Here is a 25,364-nt window from a genome sequence, read left to right as displayed (position 1 = left end):
ATACGAGTTGATCTAACAGGAAGCTGCTTTTCTCTTCCACCACCCTTAAAAGTCATACTTCCCTTTTTTTACTTATAGACTGGCATGTAATGATGAAACAGTCACTCAGTTTCTGCAGAGCAAACACAGTCTAGGAATCTGAAATGGCACTTGGTGCTCTATTTGTGGGTATTTTGCTTCTGTTCCAGCATGTTACAGGTAAGGATTAATACTTTACATTAATCTGCAACATACTCCTTATTTTAAAATATCAGTTTATATCTTTATCTCAACACAGAAACATAAAAATTTAAGATATCAATTCCCATTACTGCTGTTGTTGCGTAGATGTTTGATAAGGTGAGATCACATTCATTGCTGTGCCATTTTATCACACTTTAATCAGTGACCATCAATTATGGGGTCATCATGGGCAGAATATTTGGGTTGTCAGGTGGGAGCGGCGGGTGGGCCTGGGAGCGGCTGGGAAACGGTACGCTGCCTGCGATTGGCCCCTGACTGAAATTTCAAGCTGGCTGGCCAATTAACGGCCAACCAGCGTGAAAGGTGCGCCGAGAAGCTCAGTGCTGCTGGGGTGGGGGCGGGAGGAGGGCAAGCGCAAAAGGTCTGCGTGTGCGTGGGGGAGCGCGCACTGAAAGCTCCCTGAAGGCAGGGAGCTGCCTCAGGGAGCTGAAGAATTGTAAAAACAAAAAAAAAAAATTTTTGAAAATGTGAAAAAATTGTCTCCATACAGCGCTCACTCACATGAACATAAACGTAATAAAAATTATGTCAAAGCATTTTTTAAAATTAATGTTGGAAACCTCATCCTGCCCGTGGATCAGGTTTCCTAAAAAATCCAAAGGCTGCCTGGCTGATTTGTCCGCCCACCAGCCATAATGTTGGAACGGCAGTGAAAAAGAGCTTTTAATTAATTGATTAAGGGCCTTAATAGGCTTAAATGTTGGTGGGTGGGTGCGCTGCCGACTCTTGCATGCACCCGCCGACCGAAATATTGCGCGAGTGCACAATGACATCAGGGCTCTCACCTGATGTCATCGCGTGCTAGTTTACGTCCAATCGGATCGGGCATGCGGGACGTAAAATCCTGCCCCATGAATCATTGGCCATCAGTTTAAAACTGTCATTGCGCAAGTGAAAAGAGGTTAGAAGAAATTTATTTACACAGAGGGCTTTGCCACAGTGGGTAGTTGCATCTTTTACACATGTTTGCATATATGCCACACACACAATTGTGGTTGTTGGTTGTTTTAAAAGAAAATAATATAAGCATTTGAAAGGAAGATACAGGAGCACCAGGGGAGCGGAGTAATGGGTGTGGTTGCAAACAACCAGCACTGGCACAATGGGTCAAATTGCTTCCTTCTGTGCTGCTAACCTTTTTGGTTGAACTCCTGTGTTAAATCAGTTCAGAGATGGTGTTACGAGTGTATTAAATCCTTGTGGAAGAACAGTGCTGATCCTATCTTACTGCAGAAAGAGACCTCAGTTTAAGAATTTAATTGTAGAATATTTAGAAGTGTCAGAAGGAAATGCTGATAGTTTGAAGAAGACAGGGAGGAGGCTCATTGGAGCATTAGCGTTGTCAGGAATCAGTGGGCTGAATGGTCTGTTTCTGTGCTGTATGTCCTATGCAGTTCTCTGTCTGACTTCATGCTCAGGCTCGTCACTCTGAAGTAACAATTATATTTAATGACTCAGCTGAGCCTCACACCATCAAAGGTTATCGGGGGTAGATGGGAATGTGGAATTCGAAACACAAGAAGATAAGCCATGATCTTATTGAATGGTGGAGCAGGCTCGAGGGGTTGAATGGTCTACTCTAGTTCCTATTTCTTATGTTTTTATGTTCTTATTACAAAGTGAGGAAAAGCATAAAGGGTGACAACTCTCACAGGGCAGGACCACACTTGGATCTTGGTTCAAATTCAGCACCTCTGGCAAATGGAGCAGCTCGTCGCTCAGTAAATTACTGTCCTGGCCCATTCCATCATTGTTCCATCAGGAATGGCATCCTGACATTGTGGTGGGGAGGGGGTCAAACTGTGTGATGAGGGGGGTCAAACTGAGATGAAGGGGGGAGCGGTCAGACTGTGATTGTCGGACAGACTGTGTAAATGGGAGGTCAAAATGTATGATTGGGGGAGGGGTCAGTAATGGTGAGGGGTTCTGAGACAGTCTCTGTTCCTTGAATGATAATTGCAGTTTGCTCCGACCTTCAGTCCAAATAAGGCAATGTTTGAGTTCTAATCGAGTCTGGTTTGGGAGCTTCAGTTTTTATTTGACCTCTGGTGCTCTACAGGCACAACTGCTCAGTGAATGGAGTGTTTCTGTTAGTGCCATTACAGGGTGTGTGTCAGATGCTGCACATCCAGATCAGTCATTCTATAATAGCATCTGTTCAGGAATTTAAACCAACCATTCAGAACTCTTGGTAACTTCCCATACAGCTTAGCACCTTAACCATTTGGAAATGAACCTTCGAACGCACTGCACAAAATATCTTTCTAATGGAAATGCTGATCAGAAACATGCTCACCACAAGAAATGAGAGGTGCATTTATATATTTTTATATACATTTCTGTCTTTCTCTCTGCAGATGCTGTCAGACCTGCTGAGTTTTTCCAGCAATTTTTGTTTTTGTTTCAGATTTCCAGTATTTTGCTTTTATCCATGCATTTATATAGTGCCTTTCACAATGTCAGGACATTCAAAACCACTTTACAGTCAATGAAATGCCTTCAAAGTTTAGTTCCTGTTGTAATGTAGGAAACTTGGTAGCCAATTTGCACATGTAAGCTCCCACAAACGGCTGTGTGATAATGGCTAGATAATCTGTTTGAATGATGCTATTTAGGTGATAAATATTGACTAGGACACCAGGGAGAACTCCTCTGCTCTTCTTTGAAAGTGGAATTTTTACCATCCAGCTGAGTAATCACTCATTCGGAAAGCTATTGCAGACATGATGGGTTGAATGGCCTCCTTCTGCGCCACAACAATTCTGTGATTTTGTGAGTGGTCAGATGAGACATTGCTTTAACATCTCATCTAAATGATGTCACCTCTAGCAATACAGCACTCCCTCAGTATCACACTGGAGTGTTAGGTTAGATTTTGAACTTAAGTCTCTGGAAGGGTTCATAAATCCACAATCTTACAACTCTGGCATGAGAGTGATATTCACTGAGCCACAACTGACATAATGAGAACAAGAACTTGCATTTATAGAGTTTGCTTAAATTGAGGAAGTATCCTGTGGAAGTGCAGGGATTGGTGTGAGCTCTAGGTAGGAGGAAAGTGAATGGAAGTGACTTGGTTGGAGAGGTAGGACTTAAGGAAATCTTTGCGGATGTCAAATGTACCATTGATATGCCAACGTGGGGGAGGTGAGTATGGGACATGAAGGCTAAGGGCTGAATGAGTGGTGCTGAGGATTACAGTATCTTAGATCAATGCACTATGCCACAGAGGAGGCCATGGAGGGATTGGTAATTCTTTAAAAAACAAATCTTGGTTTGAGTGTCATTGGCAATGTCAGCATTTAATGACCAGCCCTTATCACCCTTAAGGAAGGATCTTCCTCTTGATTCACTGCAATTTCTGTGGTGTAAGCACTCCCACAACACTGATAGGTAGGCAGTTTCAGGATTTGACTCAGTGACAATGAAGAAACGGTGATTTATGTCCAAGTCAGGACAGTGTGTAATTTGGAGGGAACTTGCAAATGGTGGCGTTCCTGTGCATCTGCTGCCCTGTCCTTCTAGATGGTTGAGGTTGTGGATTTTGAAAGGTACTGTCAAAGGAGGCTTGGTGAATTGCTGCAGTGTATCTTGGAGATGGAACACACTGCAGCCGCCATGCAACCACAGTGCACAAAATGAAGGTTTAAGTTGGTAGACGGGGTGATAATCAATGGCGTTATCCCCTGGGTGGTGTTGAACCTTTTGAGTTGCAGTTGCACGCAACCAAGCAAGTGGAGAGTATTCCATTACAGTTCTAACTTGTGCCTTCTAGCTGGTGGTGATTTTAGAAGACAGGAGACCTCTGACCTGTTTCTGATCTTGATGACTTCTCAGGAATAATGATGGTGGGGAATTAGACCAGGGTAATGCCTTTGAATGCCAAGAGGAAATGGTTAAACTGTCTCTTGTAAGCGATGATCATTGCCTGGCAGTGTGATGTGAATTTTGCTTATCAGATCGAGCCTGGATGTTGTCCAGTCTTGCCATGTGGCCATGGATGACTTTAAAACCTGAGAAATTGCAAATGATGCTGAATATTATGCAATCATTAGTAAGCACCAGCTCTATTCTTATGCTGGAGGGAAGGTCATTGATGAAGCAGCTGAGGATAGATAGTTGGGTCTAAAATGCTACTGTGTGTCCTAGGAGGGTACAAACATATGAACTAGGAACAGAAGTAGGCCACTCGGCCCCTCGAGCCTGCTCTGTTATTCAACAAGATCTTATTGTAATGCTTGAGGGGAAAAGATAGGAGTGATTAGTGAGTAGGATGCTGTTAGGACAGGATATAAGTAATGGGTTCTGGTTGATTTTGAGTCTGTGATCGGAAAGGTTCAGTGAGGAAAGGATTGGAGATGTGAGTGGTCAAGGAGGTGATGTTGTGGAGCGTTCCAGTGGCACCGAGGGTGGAATAGGAATGGATGCAGGGGATATTTGGGAGAGGAAGTCACAACATCTCATGGTACTTTTGAAGTTCAGCTCAGGGTCAGATAAAGGTTCAGTGTGCACTTGAGGCAAATAGTTGGCTTTTATTTTTCCAATATTGAGCTGGGGCAAATTCTGGTTTGAGAAGAACTTGGAGCAGAATATTGCACTTGTCGGGCAGGTATACGCCAACCCGAATGAGCGTAAAATGATGTGCAATGATGTCGGGAGAGTGTCCGATGTCATCGCACACTCCCGCGATATTTCAGTCGGTGGGCACGCACGGGAATCGGCAGTGCACCCGCCGACAATTAACAGGCCTATTTAGGCCATTAAAGTTCTAATTAAATGAAAATTTTCACTGCCCATCCAACCTTATGATTGGTGGGCAGGAAAAAAGGCCAAGCAGCCTTTGCATTTTTTGCAAAACCTCATCCACGGGCGGGATGAGGTTTCGATCAGTGATTTATAAAAAAAAAATTTCAAATTTCTAACATGTCCCTGCTCTGTGACAGAGTCACATGAGAGGACATGTTATTAATATTTTTAAATTCTTTATTTTCAAAATTCTTCAGCTGCCTCAGGGAGCTTTTGCTGCGCGTGTCCCTGCGCATGCGCATATTTCCGTGCTTGCGCACCTACTGCCCCCACTCCGCGTTTCACAATGGCTGGCTGTTAATTGGCCGGCCAGCGTGAAATCCGTGTCGGGGCCTGATCGTGGGTGGTGATTGGCTTTGCGAACGCTCCTGGGCCTGCCTGCCACGCCCACCTAACGAGGGCAAAATTCTGCCTTTGATGTCAAATGAGAAATCAGACAGTAACATATTAAATGCAGTGATGGAGATATGAAGTGGGGTATTAACTTTGTTGTGACCCCAACTGATGTTGCTACAAGACAAGCCAGATCTCTGAACAGAGTCACAAGAGTCAGCTGATGAACTTTAAAAAAAAACATTTATTAAACAAGAAAAGATGAACTATATTACAATATTCCTTCACCCATAACTGTACCTTTACAGATATATATATAAATTACAAAAGCTATCTTATACTCTAATGTTCACAGTAAGTACCCAGTCCATGTAAACCACCTATAGATATTCACAGCTGCTAATAATAATACCACCCACTCAACAAAACCTGTACACAGGCTTGTGGAGCTATTGTTGAATTAGGCAACCTGTGATCAGGCACACCACACTCTGAAGCCAAGTGACAGATGCCACTCCAAACAGATGCTATGGATCTCTCTTCAACACATGCTTGTCATACCATGAGCCAACCAGTCTCACTGAACTCCATCTTTCACACGAGGGTTTCCAATCTTCACTTTTCAAGAACTCGCTTTGGAATCTTCTCCCAAACAACACTCTCTCTCAGACGCCTTCTGCAAGGGTCCACCTGTAGGGTTTCAAACTCTCCTTCCCATGTCCCTCTTCCCTGGGTCACCACATGTATTCAAGCTTTCTTGCGCGCACTCTCTCTCTCTCTCACCGACTTAGCCATCAACAGTATACCGCTGCCTCACAAGCTCATAGTAAAGTGTAAGATACCTTCAACTGTTTCGTTGGACCTTCTGGCTTCTCACACGCCTATATCGCTTTAAACCTGCTTCCTGCAGCCTCCTCCCTTTAAGCTTGAAGCCTTCCTCTCTGCTCCTTACTATTACTTCCACAGAACAGGACCTTTTCCGAATTCCTGTTCTTCCTTTGACTGGAATGTCCTCTTGGGCCCTTTCCTATTCCACTCCCCTGGATTTAGGGAGTTTTCCTAACAACTTGGCTAACACCTTGATGACACTTCTGAAAAGCAGTATTTATGTGTGGAGTATAGGAGAGGGCCAAGAATGGAGCCAGGGTGCATTGAACATGTTAGGAGAGCAATTCCAGAGGGTGGTACTGGCTACATTGAGATAGGTACAAGTGGATCTATGTAAGGATATTGACAACAAACTGGGTTTTGGACGGATTTTGAAGGAAGTCAAAGGTCTTGGAGCTCTGCTTAGCATAACGTAAGAAATCGAACAGGAGTGGGCTATTCGGCCTGTCGAGCCTGCTCTGCTGTTCAATACAATCATAGCTGATCTGATCATGACCCAACTCCACTCTCCTGCCTGCCGCCGCCCCCATTACCCTGATTCCCTTGTAGATCGAAAATCTGTCTAACTGAATATATTCAATGATCCAGCCTCCATTACTGTCTGGGGTAGAGAATTCTAAAGATTAACAGCCCCCTGAGAGAAAATCTTTCTTATCTCCATCTTAAATGGAGACTCCTTATATTATTTGTGTGTGAGAGACTGTGGGCAGGAGTTTTAGTGCAGCGAGCCTGGGAGTGGCCGGGGAATGGACCCCTGACCCTGATTTCACGCTGGCTGGTCAGTTAACGGCTCGCCAGCGTGAAAGGCAAGCTGAAAGGCTCAGCACTGCCAGGGTGGGGGTTGGGAAGAGGTCGAGCGCTGAAGTCAGCGCGGGAGCGGGGGAGGACAAAATGAAAGTTCCCTGAAGGCAGAGAGCTGCCTCAGGGAACTAAAGAATTTACATTGAAAAAAATAAAGATTTTAAAATCCGGGAAAAAATGCCCACATCAGAAATCAGTCGCCAGAACATATGAATGATGAAAATTCTGTCCAAACATTTTTATATTTTTAAATTAATATTGGAAACCTCATCCCGCCCATGGATGAGGTTTCCTGAAAAATGCAATGGCTGCCTGGCCGATTCGTCCACCCGCCAACTGTAATTACTACTTTAATGGCCTTAATAGGCCTTTTAATTGGCAGCAGGCGCGCTTCCGACTCTCACGCGGGCTCACCCACTGAAATATCGCGTGAATTGTAAGTTCTTTTGAATTAAAATCCAATTTTGTTCATTTGAGGCTTTAACCATTCAGGCAACAGGAGACAATTTGGTGAAGCAACTCAGGAAACTTTAATAAGTTATAAGTTAATACTTATCACAGCAGGGCGGTGACTTTACAGATGTACTATGTGTGGAAGTGGTAGCATAGTGGTATTGTTGCTGGGCTGGTAATTCAGAGACCTGGGTTCAAATCCCACCATGGCAGGTGGTGGAATTTGAATCCAACAAAAATTTGGAATTAAAAATCTAATGATAACCATTGCTGATTGTCGTAAAAACCCATCTGGTTTGCTAATGTCCCTTTAGGGAAGGAAATCTGCTATTCTTACCTGGTCTGGCCTACATGTGACTCCCTCCAGACACAGCAATGTGGTTGACCCTTAACTGCCCTCTAAACAGGGGCAAAAAATGTTGGCCTATCCAGTGATACCCACATCCCATGAACAGATAAGAAAAATCTAAGGATCTTACTTCCTGGTGCAGGTTGACACTCAGCCTTCTCTTTCTGATCTTCTGCTTTCAGCTGACAAGCAGTCCTTGGTTTCAAATTCAGCATGAATGAGCTTCAGTGAAGCTGCTTATTAACTCTTTACAAGCCACAACCCACAACATGATCAATGATGTTATTGTATTCGGACTGGACTAAACAAGGCGAGGCTATTTTCTAATTGGCTTAAAGGGTGCGTGATCAGTCTATGATTGGCCCCAGGGGTGATAGTCATCAATTATTGTCACTTCTCACCATTCTCTGACTGGTTTCTTAAAATGCCAATTCCCTGTAGGACCATCCTCCTCATTAAAATTTATTTCTGTTATTTTAATAATTTCTTGCTAAGACAAAAGGATGTTTTATGGTATCTTCCTTTGACCATTTGTTTAGGATAGGGGAGGTATGCTGTCCTGTACTTATGACTGATACCCTGAGCTCATCGTCTCAGACTCTGCTTAATTGGTATGGGTTCGTCATTGAATCAGAACCTTTATCAATAACTATCTTTGCAGAAAATCTGCTAGGTGATGTTTTTCTCTTTGTGGTTGTTGGTAATCGGAATGCTTTAAAAAACAAAAAGATGATTTGGAAAAGTTGCTTATGACCTTAAAACTGTGTAGGCCTAATACAAAAGATTGCAAAGAACTAATAAATGATTACAAAATAGGTAATACCTAAAAGTTATGTGCCCCTTCTCTTTGGGAGAGGGGTGCATCAGGGCTGCCCCCTGTCTGGCCAATTGTATTCTATTTGCGTGGAGCCTTTCCTGCGCCTCTTGTGGAGGAGGTTGTCAGGATTGGTTCTGCACGGGCTGGGCATCGGGGTGGTCCTCTCAGCTTACGCTGATGACGTGCTACTCATGTTTAGTGACCCGGCTGACCTGCAGAGGTCAGGAGGTCGACTCTGTTGCGTCCTCTGCCAGGATCAACTGAGGTAAATGTTCTGGACTCCTGGTCGGTCCGTGGCAGATCGATCCCCTACCCGAGGAGCTCAGGCCTTTCACCTGGAGCAGGACCAGCCTCCTCTACCTGGGGATCCATCTTTGCCCTGCTGAGGAATCCTGGCCGGCGAACTGGCAGGAGCTGGAGACCAAAGTCACCACTCGCCTGCGGCGCTGGACAGGACTGGTCTGAGTGCTGTCTTACCGAGGTCGAATTCTGGTCATTAAACCAGCTGATTGCCACCATGTTGTGGTACCGGCTGGTCACTTTGACCCCTCCCCCGGACTTTGTCACGAAAATCCAGAGAATGCTCATCGACTTCTTTTGGGACAAAAGGCTGCACTGGGTCGCTGCTGAGGTTCTGAGTCTCCCGCTTAGGGAGGGCGGTCAGGCGCTGGTGTGCCTATGCACCCAAGTGGCGACCTTCCGCCTTCAGGCCCTGCAGCGATACTTTTATGTTGAGCCCCCTCCGAGATGGTGTGCCCTGGCGATGTATTTCTTCTGCCAGCTGCACGGCCTGAATTATGATGTGCAGCTCCTGTTTATAGACCTGAGGGGCCTCCGTGGCTCCATGCAGGCGTTGCCCGTCTTTTACCAGGACCTGATCAAAGTTTGGAACATGGGCGCCTCTCGACACAGCTCTCCCCCATCAGGAGTAGTGGCTATCGTCAGAGAGCCACTGCTCAGGAATCCGCCCCTCCGTCCATTTCAGTGGCTGGTGGAGAGGAGGGCTGTGGCTGCCGGGGTGACCAGGATTGGGAATGTGCTGGGTGGCGGAGGAGTGGGCTGGATGCTTCCACAGGAGTTGGTGCGTCGCACGTCCGTGGTCGTCCAGCTCGCAGCCAATGCCATTCAAGACCTCAGGACGGTCGTGCTCGGACCCGAAGCCATACTGGGCCTTGAAGTGGCGCAGGTGCGCGGTGGTCTTCCGTCTGAGCATACCCCTGTTCGGATAGAATTCCACATTGGCCCCAAGCTCCAAACCCTCCCTCGGGAGCCGGTGCCGCACAACCCGAGCCGCCTCGAGGAAATGCCCTCCGTGTCCTTTAGCACGACGCAGAGGGGTTTCCTGTACGGGCTGCTGCTGCAGACCCTTCACTTCCTCGCCTTAGCCCGCTGCCCAGACACACCCTGGCGTGCCTTGTTGCCGTCCGGCAGCGAAGGTCCCTGTTGGGGGGTCCTCTATGGAGGTGTCCTCCCGCTTTCCATCGGGGACCTGGGGTGGAGGGTGTTGCACGCAGCAGTTCCGTACAACCGCAGAATGTGTCGGTTCACGGACTCCCAAGATACCTGCCCTTTTTGCAATCTCGTGAAGTCCGTGGACCACGTTTATATAGGGTGTTGTAGGCTGCACTCCCTTTTCGGTTATTTAAAAAACCTTTTATTACTGTTTTGTTTACACTTCAGCCCCACGCTCTACGTGATCTACGGGCACCCGGTGCGGAGGGGGGCCGGGAGGGAGGAGGACCTCCTCGTGAACCTGCTCCTGGGCCTGGCCAAGTTAGCCATTAACAGGTCCAGGCAGTGGGCGATCGAGGGGGTTGTCCGATCCGACTGTCTGCCCTTCCTCCTTGGCTATGTTCGCGGCCGGGTGTCCCTGGAGAGGGAGCACGTGGTGTCTGCCGGCACTGTCGAGGCCTTCCATGCCTGGTGGGCACCGCAGGGACTGGGGCACTTTATCAACCCCCTTAATCACATTTTGGTTTGATGTTTGTAAGTCTCCTTTAAACTTTGTCTTTGGTTTTACAGCTACCCTAATTTAGGGGCTGTGTTTACTTTATCCCTCATTTTGTTAATTTAGTTTATTTGGTTGACTCTAAAAGAGTTAAAAGTTATGCAGTCTGTGTATAAAATATAAGTGCATAGCAATAACCAGTGTTTAAAATGTAAGGTAGTAAAGTCTCATTATACATTCAATTAATATATAGTCTTGAGTGATAAAAGTCTAAAAAGATTATTCAGTTACAAAACTAATCACATACTGTTATAAAAGTTAGCTCTTAATACAAAGAATACATTGAGTCAAATGTAATTGTTTTCTTCTAAAACACTACAAAGTAGAACTAGCTGTTGTTATTCTTTCCCTCCTATCTTCCCTTTTCTGATAGCACCAGGTTCTGATAAGGTTTCATGATGTGAGGGGATGTAAGCTTGCCCATTCACCTTGAAGGCAGCAAGTCAATGTGGCTCTGTGATGTGGAGATAAGTGCAACAGGGGCCTCTTCAGCAGTTGTTCTGTAATTAACTCACTAGTATGTTACCTCATTGTGACTAAAATCCCATGGTGCCTCTCTCTGTCACATGTAGCTAAGCTGAATCACATGATATTAAATGCTGGGATCTTCTAATGGTTATAATGTAAAAGGAAAGTATACCACAAGGCTAACTGATCAATATACTTTGTGTGATCTAAACTAAAACTGATCAGTAAATAGCAATTTCCTTACAGAGTACGCATGCCAGACCTGCTCGAGCATGAAATGATGCGCGTTGACGTTGGCCGAGTGCGCCATGTCAACGCACAGTCGCTCGATAATTTGGTCAGCGGGCATGCACCGGACTTGGCAGCGCACCCACCGACAATTAAAAGGTCTGTTGACGCCATTAAATTATCAGTTAAGTTAAATTTTTCTTTTTGGAAACCTCATCCATGGGCGTGATTAGGTTTCCAAAAGCAAATAAAAATAAAATAAAAGTTTTAAATTTGAATTAATAACATGTCCCTGCTCATGTGACAGAGTCATACGAGGGAAAATGTTTTATTACATTTTTCTTTTTTTTTTCTTTTTTAACAACGCGTCATTTCCCTGAGGCAGCTCTGTGCCTCAGGGAGATTATGAAGCGCGCACTCGCACGCATCTGAGAAGTTTGCATTCGGCCCACTCGCCCTCCTCCCCTCGCCCACACGCTGCCGCTCGCGTTTCATGCTGGGTGGGCCTTAATTGGCTCGCCAGCATGAAATCGCAGTCCGATCCAGATCACAGTCGGCAGTCAGCTTCCTGACTACCCCCACCCACGCCCACCAAGCCCACCCGCTAATGGCCCGTGTGTGTGTGTATGTGAGCAGGTGACTGGGTGATTTTGTGTGAGAGCGAGAACCCCGAGATGTGGAGTGAGCCAGAAACACACACCATGCCTCCCTTGTTCCCCCCTCCGCAAAAACCTATCTACAAAGCAGGTCAGGAGGTGAGGAAAACCCAAGCTGAAAGACAACCCGCTTATGAGCCTTGCTTTTGTATGAATTCCGCCAATTCCAACATGGAGTATTACCACCAGAGGCGAAAGCAAGGCCAGTGTTAGTTAAGGCCAATTTCTTAACTGAGGCCTGGTCCCCACCCTTCCCTGGTGACCCTGGGGCCTATTCTGTCTCTCTCTAGCTCTGCTTCTTAAGCGAAAATGATTTGGAGGAAAATGTAACTGGACTAATTAGTAAGTTTGCAGATGACACTAAGGTTGGAGGAGTTGCAGATAGTGAAGAGGATTGTCAAAGGATACAACGGGATATAAATTGGTTGGAGCCTTGGGCGGAGAAATGGCAGATGGAGTTTAATCCGGACAAATGCGAGTAATGCATTTTAGAAGGTCTAATACAGGTAGGAATTATACAGTAAATGGCAGAACCCTTAAGTGCATCGACAGGCAGAGGGATCTGGGTGTGCGGGTCCACAGGTCACTGAAAGTGGTAACGCAGGTAGATAAGGTAGTCAGGAAAGCATATGGCATGCTTGCCTTCATTGGCAGGGGTATTGAGTATAAAAGCTGAGAAGTCATGCTGCAGCTGTATAGAACCTTGGTTAGGCCACACTTGGAATATTGCATGCAATTCTGGTCGCCACATTACCAGAAGGATATGGAGACGTTGGAGAGGGTGCAGAGGAGGTTTACCAGGATGCTGCAAGGAGAATAAGGAAAATGTTTTGACAACAGAGCAGTTAGTGGGAGAAAGCCGGGTGGCCGTTTATCAATGAAAAATTGCAGGAGGAGGAAGATTGTGAGCTCCTCAAAGAGAGTGAAGTTATTGGAGGATTAAGGGATGAGATGAGCTCTGAGGATGAATGGCACACCTTGTCCATGGCGGTTTGAGTGAGAAGTGGTGGAAGATGTGGTATATCCTGTTAGTGAACCAGGTTTCAGTAAGTTCCAGTATGCTCTTGAAATAATCATCAGGCACGAAACTTGGGGCACATGCAGTTCCCGTGGCTCAATTGGGATTTTGTCTGCTGCCTTTGGGCTACTGGTTGCCGTGGTCACTCAGGGCACTGGAGTGGGAAAAATTCAACATTTCCACCAGGGTTGAGTATTTTGAAAGGATGATGATGGAGGCTGCATTATGATTGGTTACCTTTAATACAAATTTCAATCTATTGCTCTCCCAGTAATTGGCAAATATTGACACATTCCAAAGATTTGTGAATGGAATAGCAATAAACTGGTCTAGTACCAGCTCATTGTGTGGTGTGTAACAAAAATCATGATTCCTTCATTTACTGTGCAAGGCTTTGATTCACATTGAGGTTTAATGATCTTTCCTGTTTGGAATGTTATTTATCTCCACTCTATTCTGTCATTTTCCCTGCAGGATTCACCTATCTCTTCGCCCGAGGATCAGGAGATGTCACCACTCTACAATGCAATGTCCCCACTGGTGCTGGCAATGTAGGAGGCTTGTGCGAAGTCACTATTTCCAATCATCAAGCAAAAATGGACAAAATAATATGTAACAAAGTAAAGAAAATGCTTGATTGTGGGAATATCGATCCTGAGAGGAATAATGGGCAAAGGAAGCTGCAGTGTGTAGAATGCAAAACAAATGAAGTTGAAAATAAGTCACTGACATTCGATGTGAAGCCAGTTCACTCGATGATATTTACCTGCACGTTTCAGAATTCCACAGGAAACGGATCAGAGTGTCCATCCTGGTTCACACTGTCAGGGGAGGGATGTGAAAACCACGACTTGTTCTTTGTGATAAACCTGGACGGTATGTGTACTGGGGCAGAGGAGGTATCGGGGGAGATATTATGGGGAACATTGGAGAGATTTAAGGTGCAATATTAGGGGAGGTTTTAAACCAGAAAGATGTCATTTGGGACAATTATGGAGCTTTTATTGAGATGAAATTACAAAGTATGTAATTAATTGGAAAATACTGAGAAGCAACCGACACGGATTTTGAAGCGGATGATTTTTCTTGATAAGCTATTGAGGAGGTAACAGAAAAGGTAGATGGAGAAATGCAGTGGATGTAGCCCAGAAGGAAAAAAACAGTTCAACCAGAACGGCCGAAGCAACTGCCAACCATGGATCGGGACCAATTGAAAACACTTGATCCCAGTTGCCGGGCTGTTGGCTTGTCCCAGTTGGGAAAGCTGATGCTGGCTGTTGACTGTTGCCTGTTGGAAACAGTCATCACTGGTCATTTTTTTCCTGGCTGTAAAAACAGCCCATCTTATGAAAGGTAATTAGTGAACCCACACCAAGATTAAGGCTTTGTGCATCAGCATGATGATGTGTGCAACAGCGAAGAAACTGAAAGACACTGACTAGCTCTAAGTTTCAAACTTTTATTGGTAAAACACAACTAAATTAAACATTACATAACAAAACAAAATTCGTCCTCTGGCTGTGGAGAGAATTCCAGACTCTCTCTAGGATCTCGATCTCGCCCAACAATTGCGCCTGTAAGTAAAATCAGGGACGGATTCTTAAGATTCAAGTACAATGCAAGTTTCACGTTGCAGTGAGTACTGTGGCATTGATCTACTTCGATGAGCTGTTGTAGCCACAATTCAGGCAATGCTCTGAAAATCATTTAAGATTAATTACCTTGCTGTCAGTTAGGGTATACAGGTCACTGGCTGTCTCTCCAAGGCTTGGAAGCTTTTGAGTTGACTCTGCTTCAATGTTGTTGGGGCTCCAGTTGTTGCTGCCACTGACACTCTTGCTGCAATGATGAAAAATCATTAGTACCATTTAGGGAGGCCATTGGGCCAATGCAAATGTACGCATCTGTTTCCCATTTGATGTTGCTTTAGGCATAGAAGGAGATATAACTAATATACAAATAAATTACCCAATTCTGAGAGTACCACAATTTCATTTTGTAGCTTTACATTCTGAGCCTCCAGGACCTCCTCCCTCTGGTACAGGAATGCCCTCTCTTCCCTCAGCCACCTGATCTTCTTATCCTTCTTCCAAAGATGTGATTGGTTGTGGGAAAGTGGGGAAGCACCTTAGGCACCCACTGTGACCTGGAGAAACTTTCTGCTTCTTCCACCTGCCCTTGGGGCCAGGAAGCTTGCGTTGGCACCTGAGTCACATGCTGGTTTTGCCCAGCTGCCCCTCATCCACTTGCTCAGGATGGTGGCAAGCTGACTGTCTCAGGCCTCCTTCATTTGAGCAGGCTTATTCTTCTAGAGGGCAGAAATAGGCATTTAGAATGTCACAGCCATCACAGAATCACAGAGTGAAGAAGAGGCCCTTTGGCCCATCGACTCTGCACCGACACGTGAGAAACACCTGACCTACCTACCGAACCCCATTTGTCAGCACTTGGCCCATAGCCTTGAATGTTATGATGTGTCAAATGCTCATCCAGGCACTTTTTAAAGGATGTGAGGCAACCCGCCTCCACCACCCTCCCAGGCAGCGCATTCCAGACCTTCACCACCCTCTGGGTAAAATAGTTTTTCCTCACATCCCCCCTAAATCTCCTGCCCCTCACCTTGAACTTATGTCCTCTTGTGACTGACCCTTCAACTAAGGGGAACAGCTGCTCCCTATCCACCCTGTCCATGCCCCTCATAATCTTGTACACCTCGGTCAGGTCGCCCCCTCAGTCTTCTCTGCTCCAACGAAAACAACCCAAGTCTATCCAACCTCTCTTCATAACTTAAATGTTTCATCCCAGGCAACATCCTGGTGAATCTCCTCTGCACCCCCTCCAGTGCAATCACATCCTTCCTATAATGTGGCGACCAGGACTGCACACGGTACTCCAGCTGTGGCCTCACCAAGGTTCTGTACAACTCCAACATGACCTCCCTACTTTTGTAATCTATGCCTCGATTGATAAAGGCAAGTGTCCCATATGCCTTTTTCACCACCCCACTAACATGCCCCTCCGCCTTCAGAGATCTATGGACACACATGCCAAGGTCCCTTTGTTCCTCAGAACTTCCTAGTGTCATGCCATACATTGAATACTTCCTTGTCAAATTACTCCTTCCAAAGTGTATCACCTCACACTTTTCAGGGTTAAATTCCATCTGCCACTTATCTGCTCATTTGACCATCCTGTCTATATCTTCCTGTAGCCCAAGACACTCAACCTCATTGTTAACCACCCGGCCAATCTTTGTGTCATCCGCAAACTTACTAATCCTAACCCCCACATAGTCATCTATGTTATTTATATAAATGACAAATAATAGGGGACCCAGCACGGGTCCCTGTGGTACGCCATCACATGCCTTCATTTTAGCTCTCGAAGACCATTTGCGAATGAAATTCAAGATATCTAGAGAACGTTTACACTGGCTGTATGTGTCCTCCAGTGCCTTCTTTGTCGGTGGGCGTGCTGCAAACCTTCACATATGCCCGCCCGCTGAAATATCGCACGAATGCGCAATGACGTCGGGATGCTCACTCGACATCATCGCGCGTTATTTTACTCCTGATCAGGTCGGGTGTGCATCCGCCCACAGGACGAAAATTTCTGCCCTTGATCTCCTGATGGGTCTTTAGAGGACAAACACAGGGAAATCAAGTTTGGTTTTAAAGACGGCAGTTTAGATTCACCCATCCAGAAACAAGCATCACATTTCCAGCCATGTACTTTCAATATAAGAACAAATGCTGAGATTTTCTTTAAAACTGGGAGAGAGAGAGAGAGAGTGAAGAAGGATAGGGGAGAAATGGATTTAAAGAAATCTTTGCCAAAGTGCCAATTGGAGATTATTAGAGTAACAAATATTTTTTCAATGTTGCTTCTAGATTCAAATGGAACATTTTTGATTGATGAAAGCTCCTCGTCACTGACAGTGACAGAGAGAGAGAATGTGACTTTACCCTGCCAGTTTGAGCTTAGAAAAAGCCTGCCCTTCACTCTGTTTTGGATTATATCTGGAAATATTAACAAGTGTCTGCATTCTGTTCATATTGAGAATTATGACGCACATTCTAACACACGATGCTGTGTGGATAGAGAGTCATCACAAAGAATCTCTTACCAAAGCTCAAACATGTCCACTGATAAAGAACAGTCTCACAACCTTACTATTCACTCAGCGAATGTGATGGACACTGGGAGGTATCTCTGCGTTGTTCACTGGGCAGAGTCAGGGAAACCTAACTGGACGATTGCAGCAAACATCTCCCTCAATGTGACAAGTGCAGAATCTTCAGATACCCTCACCTCAACATCTGGAATATCCTCAGTGACCAGCAGTGGAACTCCTATCAATAGTAAAAGTGAGTAAGACAATCTGCAATATGATGTGAATCCTTTAGTATCAATAATTCCAGCTGAGAGATTCAGGGTCTGTTGTATAGATTGTACCCGTTGTACGTTGGTTCAATTTCCTTCCTTCACCATTTATTATTCCTGATTCTAACTGGAAACCTCTGTTTTTCAACACAGGTAACATGGAATGTAACCTGTAGTAGTGAATCCTCAAACACTGTTGGCTCAACATTTGGAAAATCTCCAGTGGCCAACAGCATATCTCCTAAAAATAGTTTAAATGAGTAAGACAATCTGAGATATGAATAATTTAATATCAATAGTTCCAGCTGAGATATTCTGGACTAGTTGTACGGTTTGTACCCATTGGTTCAGTTTCCTTCCTTCACCATGTGCTATTCCAGATTCTAGCTGGAAAGTTAAGTAAACAGTGTAATGAGCCCACGTATAATACAGGTTTGCACAACCTGAATTTAATGTTGTTTCTCTTCTGCAGATTCAAACAATGAAAATAATGCTAAGATCATAGCCATTGTGTGTGCAGTTGTGCTAATTTGCATTGTTGGGGTAGTTTGCATAATCAGAAGGAAACGACAAACGGCCAAAGGTAAGTCAGAGCTTTAAATGTTGAATTTAAAGCTAGAAAATTGTATTTAAGTGCAGACTCCTTACAAAGGTTTTTAACTTTGTCTTTCCAATCTTGTTACATGCATTGTGAAGGATCCTCAGCATCAGGACCGAGGTAGGGATGGGATTCATTCAGTTTTTATGCATTTCTGTGTAGTTTCGTTCATTTAATGAAACATTTACAGGTCTTGCTTTTAATAACTGTAGGGACGGTGATGTTCAGCTGACACAGGAAGATGAATGTAAGTGACCAGCATTACCATCCAGCTCTACCGAGCTTGTCCTTTGGAGAATTAAAACTAAAATCATGTTGTGTTCCAATCCTTCTTTCTAGACGTCCCTTACTCGGTGGTTCCCAGAAGGGAGCAGACGGATGAAAATGAGCATGCTGCGTATGCAGTGACAAGAGTTCCAAAAGCAATGAGCCAGCCAAAGCCTGGAGAAGGACAGAAGGGTGCCAACTCAATCTCTGCCTCCACAGAGCATGTGTACTGTTTGATTAAAGAATCAACAGTTAAAGGGTAAACAGAATGATAGTCATCACCTCCAGCAAAATATAGTACTGACAACAGGGATTTTTTGGGGGATGGAAGATTAAAATGATTAGTGAAGGAGCCCACACTGATGAATGGGCACTTCTCCATGTTGACCAGCCTGTATCATTTGGAGCACTAAAGATCAGGCTGTGCAGATTAGACGTAGTGTAAATCTCTCTCTGCACTCTCTTAACAATACTCTAGAACTCCAAACTCATGGTTTGGGGTGGGGGGGTTGGGGGGTGCGTGGATGGAGCTTGGATGTGCTTCTCACAGCTTGCAGCCAATTGAGTAAAAGTCCCAATTTAGGGGTTGATCTGTATGAGTTACAGACTACATAGGATATACGGCACAGGAACAGGCATTTCAGCTCAACCAGCCCGCGCTGTCTTTATGCTCCAATGGAGCCTCCTCCCATCTTTCCTCATCTAAATCTACCATTGTAACCCTCTATTCCGTTCTCCCTCATATGCTTGCCTAGTTTCCCCTTAAATGCAGCAATACTATTCGCTTCAGCCAGTCCCTGTGGCAGTGAGAATTAAATGACAAAAGGTTTCACAGTAAAAAGTCAAAGGGAGTGGTAATGGGACAAGTAAAGAAACAAAAGATGTGTCTAGAAGAGGTGTAAATGTCAGGAAAGCAACAATCTGAATGCATAGTAAAGAAATTAAGAAAGAAACAGGAGAAAAAACAATGCAGCAAAAAAAAACACAAAGCAAAATGAGGGCAGAGATTATAATCTAAAATTGTTAAATTTTCTCACACTCTGAATCTAGAAGATTCATCACACCAAAGATCCTTAGAGAGAAAGAGAGAGAGTTAGAGACTGTGATAAAGACAGAAAAAGACAAAGGGGCAGAGACACACAGAGACAGACAAACAGAGACAGAACAAAAGAGATAGAAAGAGGAATTTCATTTATAGTTTGTACTTGATTTGAGAACAGATCCTAAAATATGAAAGGGCTGTACGAATCTATTCCACCAACCAACACAAGCCATGCTCTGATTTTGCAATCAATCTCTCAACTGAATAGCTGTAAGTTATCTGTAGAATGGCCAGAGACTGTGTAAAGCACTCAGCTCCCTGATCTCTTAGTGCTCCTTTATCCCATCATCGGAATAGCTCCTCTCATGACCCTGTATGAAGCCATTGTTTTTAAACTTTGTGAGAATTATATTTTGGCTTATTTGACCAAAATGATCAATTGAGTCCAATTGATTTACTGAATGATGAACAGTTTTAGGCAAGGAACTGGATTGGAACTGGATTGTGAAAACTCATTGCAGAAACTGGGTGAGAGAGAGAGTCAATGTGAAATAATCTTTGTTCCAGTCCTCCTAAGGTTCCCTCCCTCACCTCCCTTTCCATTATATTGATGACTATATCAGTGGCATTTCCTGCTCTTGCTCTATTCTCTGAACTGGAAAATTTCATTGATTTTGTATCCTATTTCCACCATTCTCTCGCCTTCACCTGATTCATCTCTGACTCTTCCCTTCCCTTCCTTGACTTCTCTGCCTCCATTTCTGGGGATACAAATATTCAATATAAACCCACAGACTCCCACCACTACCTTGACTACACTTGCTCTCACCCCACTTCACGTAAAGACATTTTCCCAGTTTCTCCATCTCCATCACCTTTTTGGATGATATAACCTTTCATATTAGCACTTCTGATATGTCTTCCTTTTCCCTCAGCTGAGGATCCCATACCCCACCCCCCACCCCCACACCCTCCACTGTGGTTGACAGGGCCTTTGACCTTGTCTGTACTATTTACTGTATTTCTGCTCTCTCCCTTCCCCTTCCTTCCAGAACCACATGACGGTTCCCCTTGTCCTCACCTTCCACCCCATCAGCCTCTATATTCAACAGATCATCCTCCATTTCTGCCACGTCCACATCTCTGCCCCATCTTCCCCTGCCCTCTCCTTTCAGCACTATGAAGGACCATTCCCCCCACAAGAACCTGGTCCACTCCTCGGTTACCTCCAACACTCCATTTCCATGCAAGCATGGGAGATACAACACCTGCCCTTTTACCTCCTTCATTCTCACCATCTAAAGCTCCAAACACTTCTTCCAAGTGAAACAGCAATTTACTTGTACTTCCTTTTGTTTAGTTAGTATTTTGTATTTGCTGCTCATTATGCGGTCTCCTCTGCATTGAGGAGACCAACACAGACTGGGTGACCATTTTGCGGAACACCTCTATTCAGACTCCACCTTGCTCCCACTCTGACCTCTCTGACCTTGGCCTGCTGCAGTGTTCAATGCGAGCTCAAGGAGCAGAACCTCATCTTTCAACTTTACAACCTTCTGGACTCAACAGTGAGTTCTACAAATTTAGATCATAATCTCTACCCTCATTTTGTGTGTGTTTTTTTTGCTGGTTTGTTTTTTTTTCTCTTGCCTCTTTCTTAATTCCTTTACTTTGCATTTAGATAGCTGCTTTCATGCCCTTCACACCTCTTCTAGGCATATCTGTTCTTTCTTTACTTGACCCATTACCACTCTTTTTGACTTTTTACCCTGAAACCTTTTATCATTTAACCTTGCCTGCCCTGCACCCTACAATAGCACTTCTCTTATGTCCTTCCATCCACCCAACCCCCACATCCTCCCAGCCTCTGCCGTCATCAAAACTTATCACATTTCTTAACTTTCCTCAGTTCTGATGAGGAGTCACAGGCCTGAATCGTTAACTCTGTTTCTCTCTCCAGCAATGTTGCTAGACCTGCTGAGTATTTCCAGAATTTCCTATTTTTATTTCAGAGAGAGAGTTAGACAGATTGAGAGAGACAGATAGAGGCAGAGAGAGGTAATGAGAGAGAAAAGTGGGGATAGAGAGAGAGCAAGTGAGGGTGAGGGACAAGGGGAGAGTCACTCAGAGAGACAGAGAAAGCAACACAAGGAGGAAAAAACAGGTGACCAACCATCCTGCATTTTTCGGGACTGTCCCATAATTTGGCCTTTCCGGGATCCATTTGGTCTCTGATTTCTTCTTTCACAGGAGACTTTAGGCAGAATAGTTCCAGATTTGCACTAACTCCAGTAGCGGGCAAGTAAAATGATGTTTTACCCTCCGGCGCAATGGCGGCTTCTCAGGCCGTATCGTCCTAAACCTGCCACGTTAATTATGTGTTCCCAGGAAACACGCTGTTTCCATAGTGGGCGGGCTCCAATTCACCCGCCAAGCTTTCACCTCATCACACCGGGCGCCACATTTAAAACATCTCTCAGTGCTTCCAGCCCAGAGCTGCTGCAAATAAGACATGGTCCCGAAAGGCAAGAATACTGCAGCCCCCGGGTTTAGTGACGTGTCCCTCGAACGACTTTTGGACACTGTGGAGGCCTGCCATGATGTCCTCTAACCCCGCTCTGGGGCAGCAACATTACCGCTTCGGCTTGGTAGGCGATGGCAGCGGTGATCAGTGCCAATGCTGGTTGGCCATCAAATGCAGAAAGTGGATGAATGATCTTATCCGTGCCCCCAGGGTAAGGCAACAGTCTCATCACTCTAAACTCTCACACTCAAGCCCATCACACATTCACTGGCATCTCACTCACTGCCAGCTCAAAGGGCATCACCACTCACTCTTTCACACACACCCTCACAAGTACATCTGGCCTAATCTCCTCTGGAGACTGCCTCCTTAATCCTCACCACCTTGAGGCCACTTGAACAGATCAACATGTGCTCCCACACAAACCCTGGGATACCCCGCTTCTTCAGTACAGCCCTCATCCTGCAGCCTCTTCCCTTACCTGAGGCCACTTCTCCCTCTTCCCCAAGCAAGCCCTAGCCCTGCAGCCATACAAAGCCACTCCTGCCTTATGGCTGGTCTGGTGGGTAGAGACCTGCCCATTAGCCCCCCTAAAAGTGCTGTGGTGTTGGCTGCGAAGCCTGGTGCTGATGACTGCGAGTGCTGTCCGAAGCAAGATAGGCAAACAAACCTCAAATTCCAGAGCGAAGTGCAGCTCTCCAGGTGCACGTCACTTACGTACAGTTGTGAAACACACAGTCCAGCAAGGGGGGATGAGTGTGGCGGGCTAGCCTTAAAACGATTTGCAGAAGAGTTACAATAAGGTTCCAAACGTCAAATGGCGGGAAACGTGACCCACCATCTGAGCGGACGATCGCAAACTTCATGATGTTGTGAAACTGATTTTTGGACTTTTCACCATATTGCTTGTTCCTGCCGCCGAGCAAACCTGATGCCAGTGGGCATGGACGATTCCACACTTTGTTTCTGTGCATGCGTTTGGCCTGGCATGTAGGTAGTTTTGAGTCATAGGATTTCCTGCGGCTGAATGAATGGGAGGGTAGTGTGTGGTTCCTCCCCGCTTCCTCCCCTCCCCTCAACCCACCCACCGCATCCTTACCGGTCTGGTGGCACCCTGCCTCCCACCTCCCCCCACCCCTTGAGCCGGGAGTTGGTGACCCTGACTAGAGAGTCAGTAAGAGAGAAGCAGATAGGCAAGGAGAGAGAGACAGAGAGAGAGAGAGCGAGTGATAGACAGACAGAGAAAGAGGATCAGAGAAACAATGAGAGAGAGAAACAAAATGAACAAGAGAATTTCAGTCTGGGCCAGGCTCAAATCCAGACCCTGGGGAGAAAATGGCCGAATCAAGTCTCCACCTAGAGATGTTTAATATTGTTTGAATCTTTTGTTACTCAGTTTTCACATGTTTCATTTTCAGTGTTACTAGTGATGGATACAAAACTGAAATTCAGGGAGTGAAATGTAAGTAGTTTCAATCTTTCCATATAATCGAACCCTGTAACTGTCCAAAAGTTCCTGAACCTTTATCTCATGCAATGAAACAGTCCCTAGAAATATTTGTCCCTGACTGCTTGTGATGCTCATTAAACATGATCTCTCTTAATATCTAGGCAAGGACCACATGAACCATGAACGTCAGGTTGAAACCCCTTCAGCCATTGAACTCAATGACCTGTCACCGTTGAACGAGAAAGATCCTGTTGCTCTATCTAATGACCAGACTTACTCTTTGATCGGCTGCCCTGGGGCAGAGAGTATCGGAGACACAGTGACACCGCCCCACCTGGAGGAAAATGACCCAAACCATTGCCCATTAAAAATGGAAGAAAATCCTATTTATTCTAAAATGGAGGGTACCTGGTCTTAATCAAGTATCGGAGAAAGGAGATGTTTAAATTCATAGTGGTACAAGTTTTTAACAAATATATCAACGTTTTACATTTATCATGCTCAGTCCCAGATATTGAACACTTTCCGACTGCAGACACCTGAAAGGGGTTTGGGGGGATGTTGTGCGGGAAGTTTGGAGGGGTGGAATTAGTCATTGCTGCACTATTTTTCCTGGTGCATAATGAGTGCAAAAGAAGTCCAATTTAGGGGACCAACCTCCAATCCCAAATTATCAGAAACACAGCTGGCATCATATTACTGCTGTAAAGGGTTGCTGAAACAACCTGAAATAGTTACCTGAAACGGGCATTAGGCCCCTTCGATATGCTAATAAAGGGGCCTAGTGTTTGTTGTAGAGCCTAAACCAGAGATTAGCTTTCCTTGAAAGTTGTCCTGCCCATAAGTCTCCTAAACTCCCTCTCCCCTCCTATCCTGCAATTACTTCAGGTCCTCTTGTTCCGTCCTCCTTTGACTGATGACCTGTCTTTGGGGTTGTGACTGGGACCCACGGGCTGCTACTAATAAGCAAATGAAGTTAGGGGTCCAATTCACCATCTTCCTGCCACCAGCCTAACTGAGCATGTACAGTTTGTGCTACACCCAGATCCAATTTCTAGGCTCCATTGTCAGTATTCAGCAGGCCCCAGACTGGTGCAGAGTGGGTTTGGTGCGGAGCCAATTTCCTCCACTTAGCACAGGGAAAGGCCCCAGTGATTCAGTGTGTGACCCTTTGCTTTTCCTGCTTCACCTGAATGTGTGACCATTCTGTGCCAGTTTATATTGCACCTGTCTGCTCTGTTAGGTGGCCTCAAAAGATCCTGTGGCACTATTTTCAAGAGCCAGTATTTATCTGGTCATTACAGATTGCTGCTTGTGGGAGTTTGCTATGTGAAAATTGGTTGCTGTGTTTCCTACATTATGACAATGATTACATAATGTCACAAACACATTCAAACTACTTCATATGCTATAAAGCGATTTGGGATGTCCTGATATCGTGAACGGCGCTATATAAATGCAAGCCTTCTTTCTATTCATCCATTAATTTTCAGGGAAGGGAAACCATACAGAGTACAAGAGTCAACTGCTCCCCCCCTCAGGCACAAGTGTATTTTCACCATTTGTAACATTGAAGCTGTTTGAAACGCAGAAATTTGTGCAGCTAAATCGTCTCGACCATCCTGCAAATGATATAAAACAGCTGGCAGCAGCTCCTTAGCTTTCACAGATTGTTCTGAAGTTATGTGGCTATCAACACAAAACAAGGAGACCGATTCATTCTGAGTTTCCATTCTCACCGACACAAGACGTGAGCCAGGGATCCCACATTTTAAGAAGGTAACGGTTATATGTCTGGGGCTGAAATTGGTCTCGGCCAGTTTTAACTTTGATTGAAATGAAAATTTGGCACAGGGTGAAACTGACTGTCAATTCCCTGTGCGTTTCACACCATTGACAAAGACCAATTTCATGCCCAACCCCACCATCACCCAGGACTCTAGAACAATGCATTGCTGCTGTGTGATACGCAAAATGTAATTTGTATGATTGGATGTCATTCAATAAACATTGTTTTAAAATTATAACAAAA

The 25,364-nt window shown here is 45.1% G+C and overlaps 1 protein-coding gene across 1 annotated transcript; it reads left to right on the top strand.

Moving 5' to 3' along the window:
- On the top strand, nucleotides 1-25,364 carry LOC144670110 (uncharacterized). Its single transcript, XM_078532541.1, has 9 exons — nucleotides 1-198; nucleotides 13,543-13,944; nucleotides 16,959-17,435; nucleotides 17,924-18,034; nucleotides 18,148-18,169; nucleotides 18,262-18,296; nucleotides 18,389-18,575; nucleotides 23,301-23,344; nucleotides 23,494-25,364. The coding sequence occupies exons 1-9, from the start codon at nucleotides 144-146 to the stop codon at nucleotides 23,748-23,750; spliced, it is 1,590 nt and encodes a 529-aa protein (XP_078388667.1). The 5' UTR covers nucleotides 1-143; the 3' UTR covers nucleotides 23,751-25,364.

Source organism: Cetorhinus maximus, chromosome 30 (genome assembly GCF_964194155.1).
Source record: "Cetorhinus maximus chromosome 30, sCetMax3.hap1.1, whole genome shotgun sequence".
NCBI classification, from domain to species: domain Eukaryota; kingdom Metazoa; phylum Chordata; class Chondrichthyes; order Lamniformes; family Cetorhinidae; genus Cetorhinus; species Cetorhinus maximus.
This window is presented reverse-complemented; position numbering and strand designations above follow the sequence as displayed.

Coding starts and splice junctions, on each gene's coding strand:
- LOC144670110 (XM_078532541.1), top strand. CDS start 144: ATGGCACTTGGTGCTCTATTTGTGGGTATTTTGCTTCTGTTCCAGCAT. Junction 13,945..16,958: donor CTTTGTGATAAACCTGGACG/GTATGTGTACTG, acceptor TGTTGCTTCTAG/ATTCAAATGGAACATTTTTG. Junction 18,170..18,261: donor TCCTCAGCATCAGGACCGAG/GTAGGGATGGGA, acceptor TAATAACTGTAG/GGACGGTGATGTTCAGCTGA.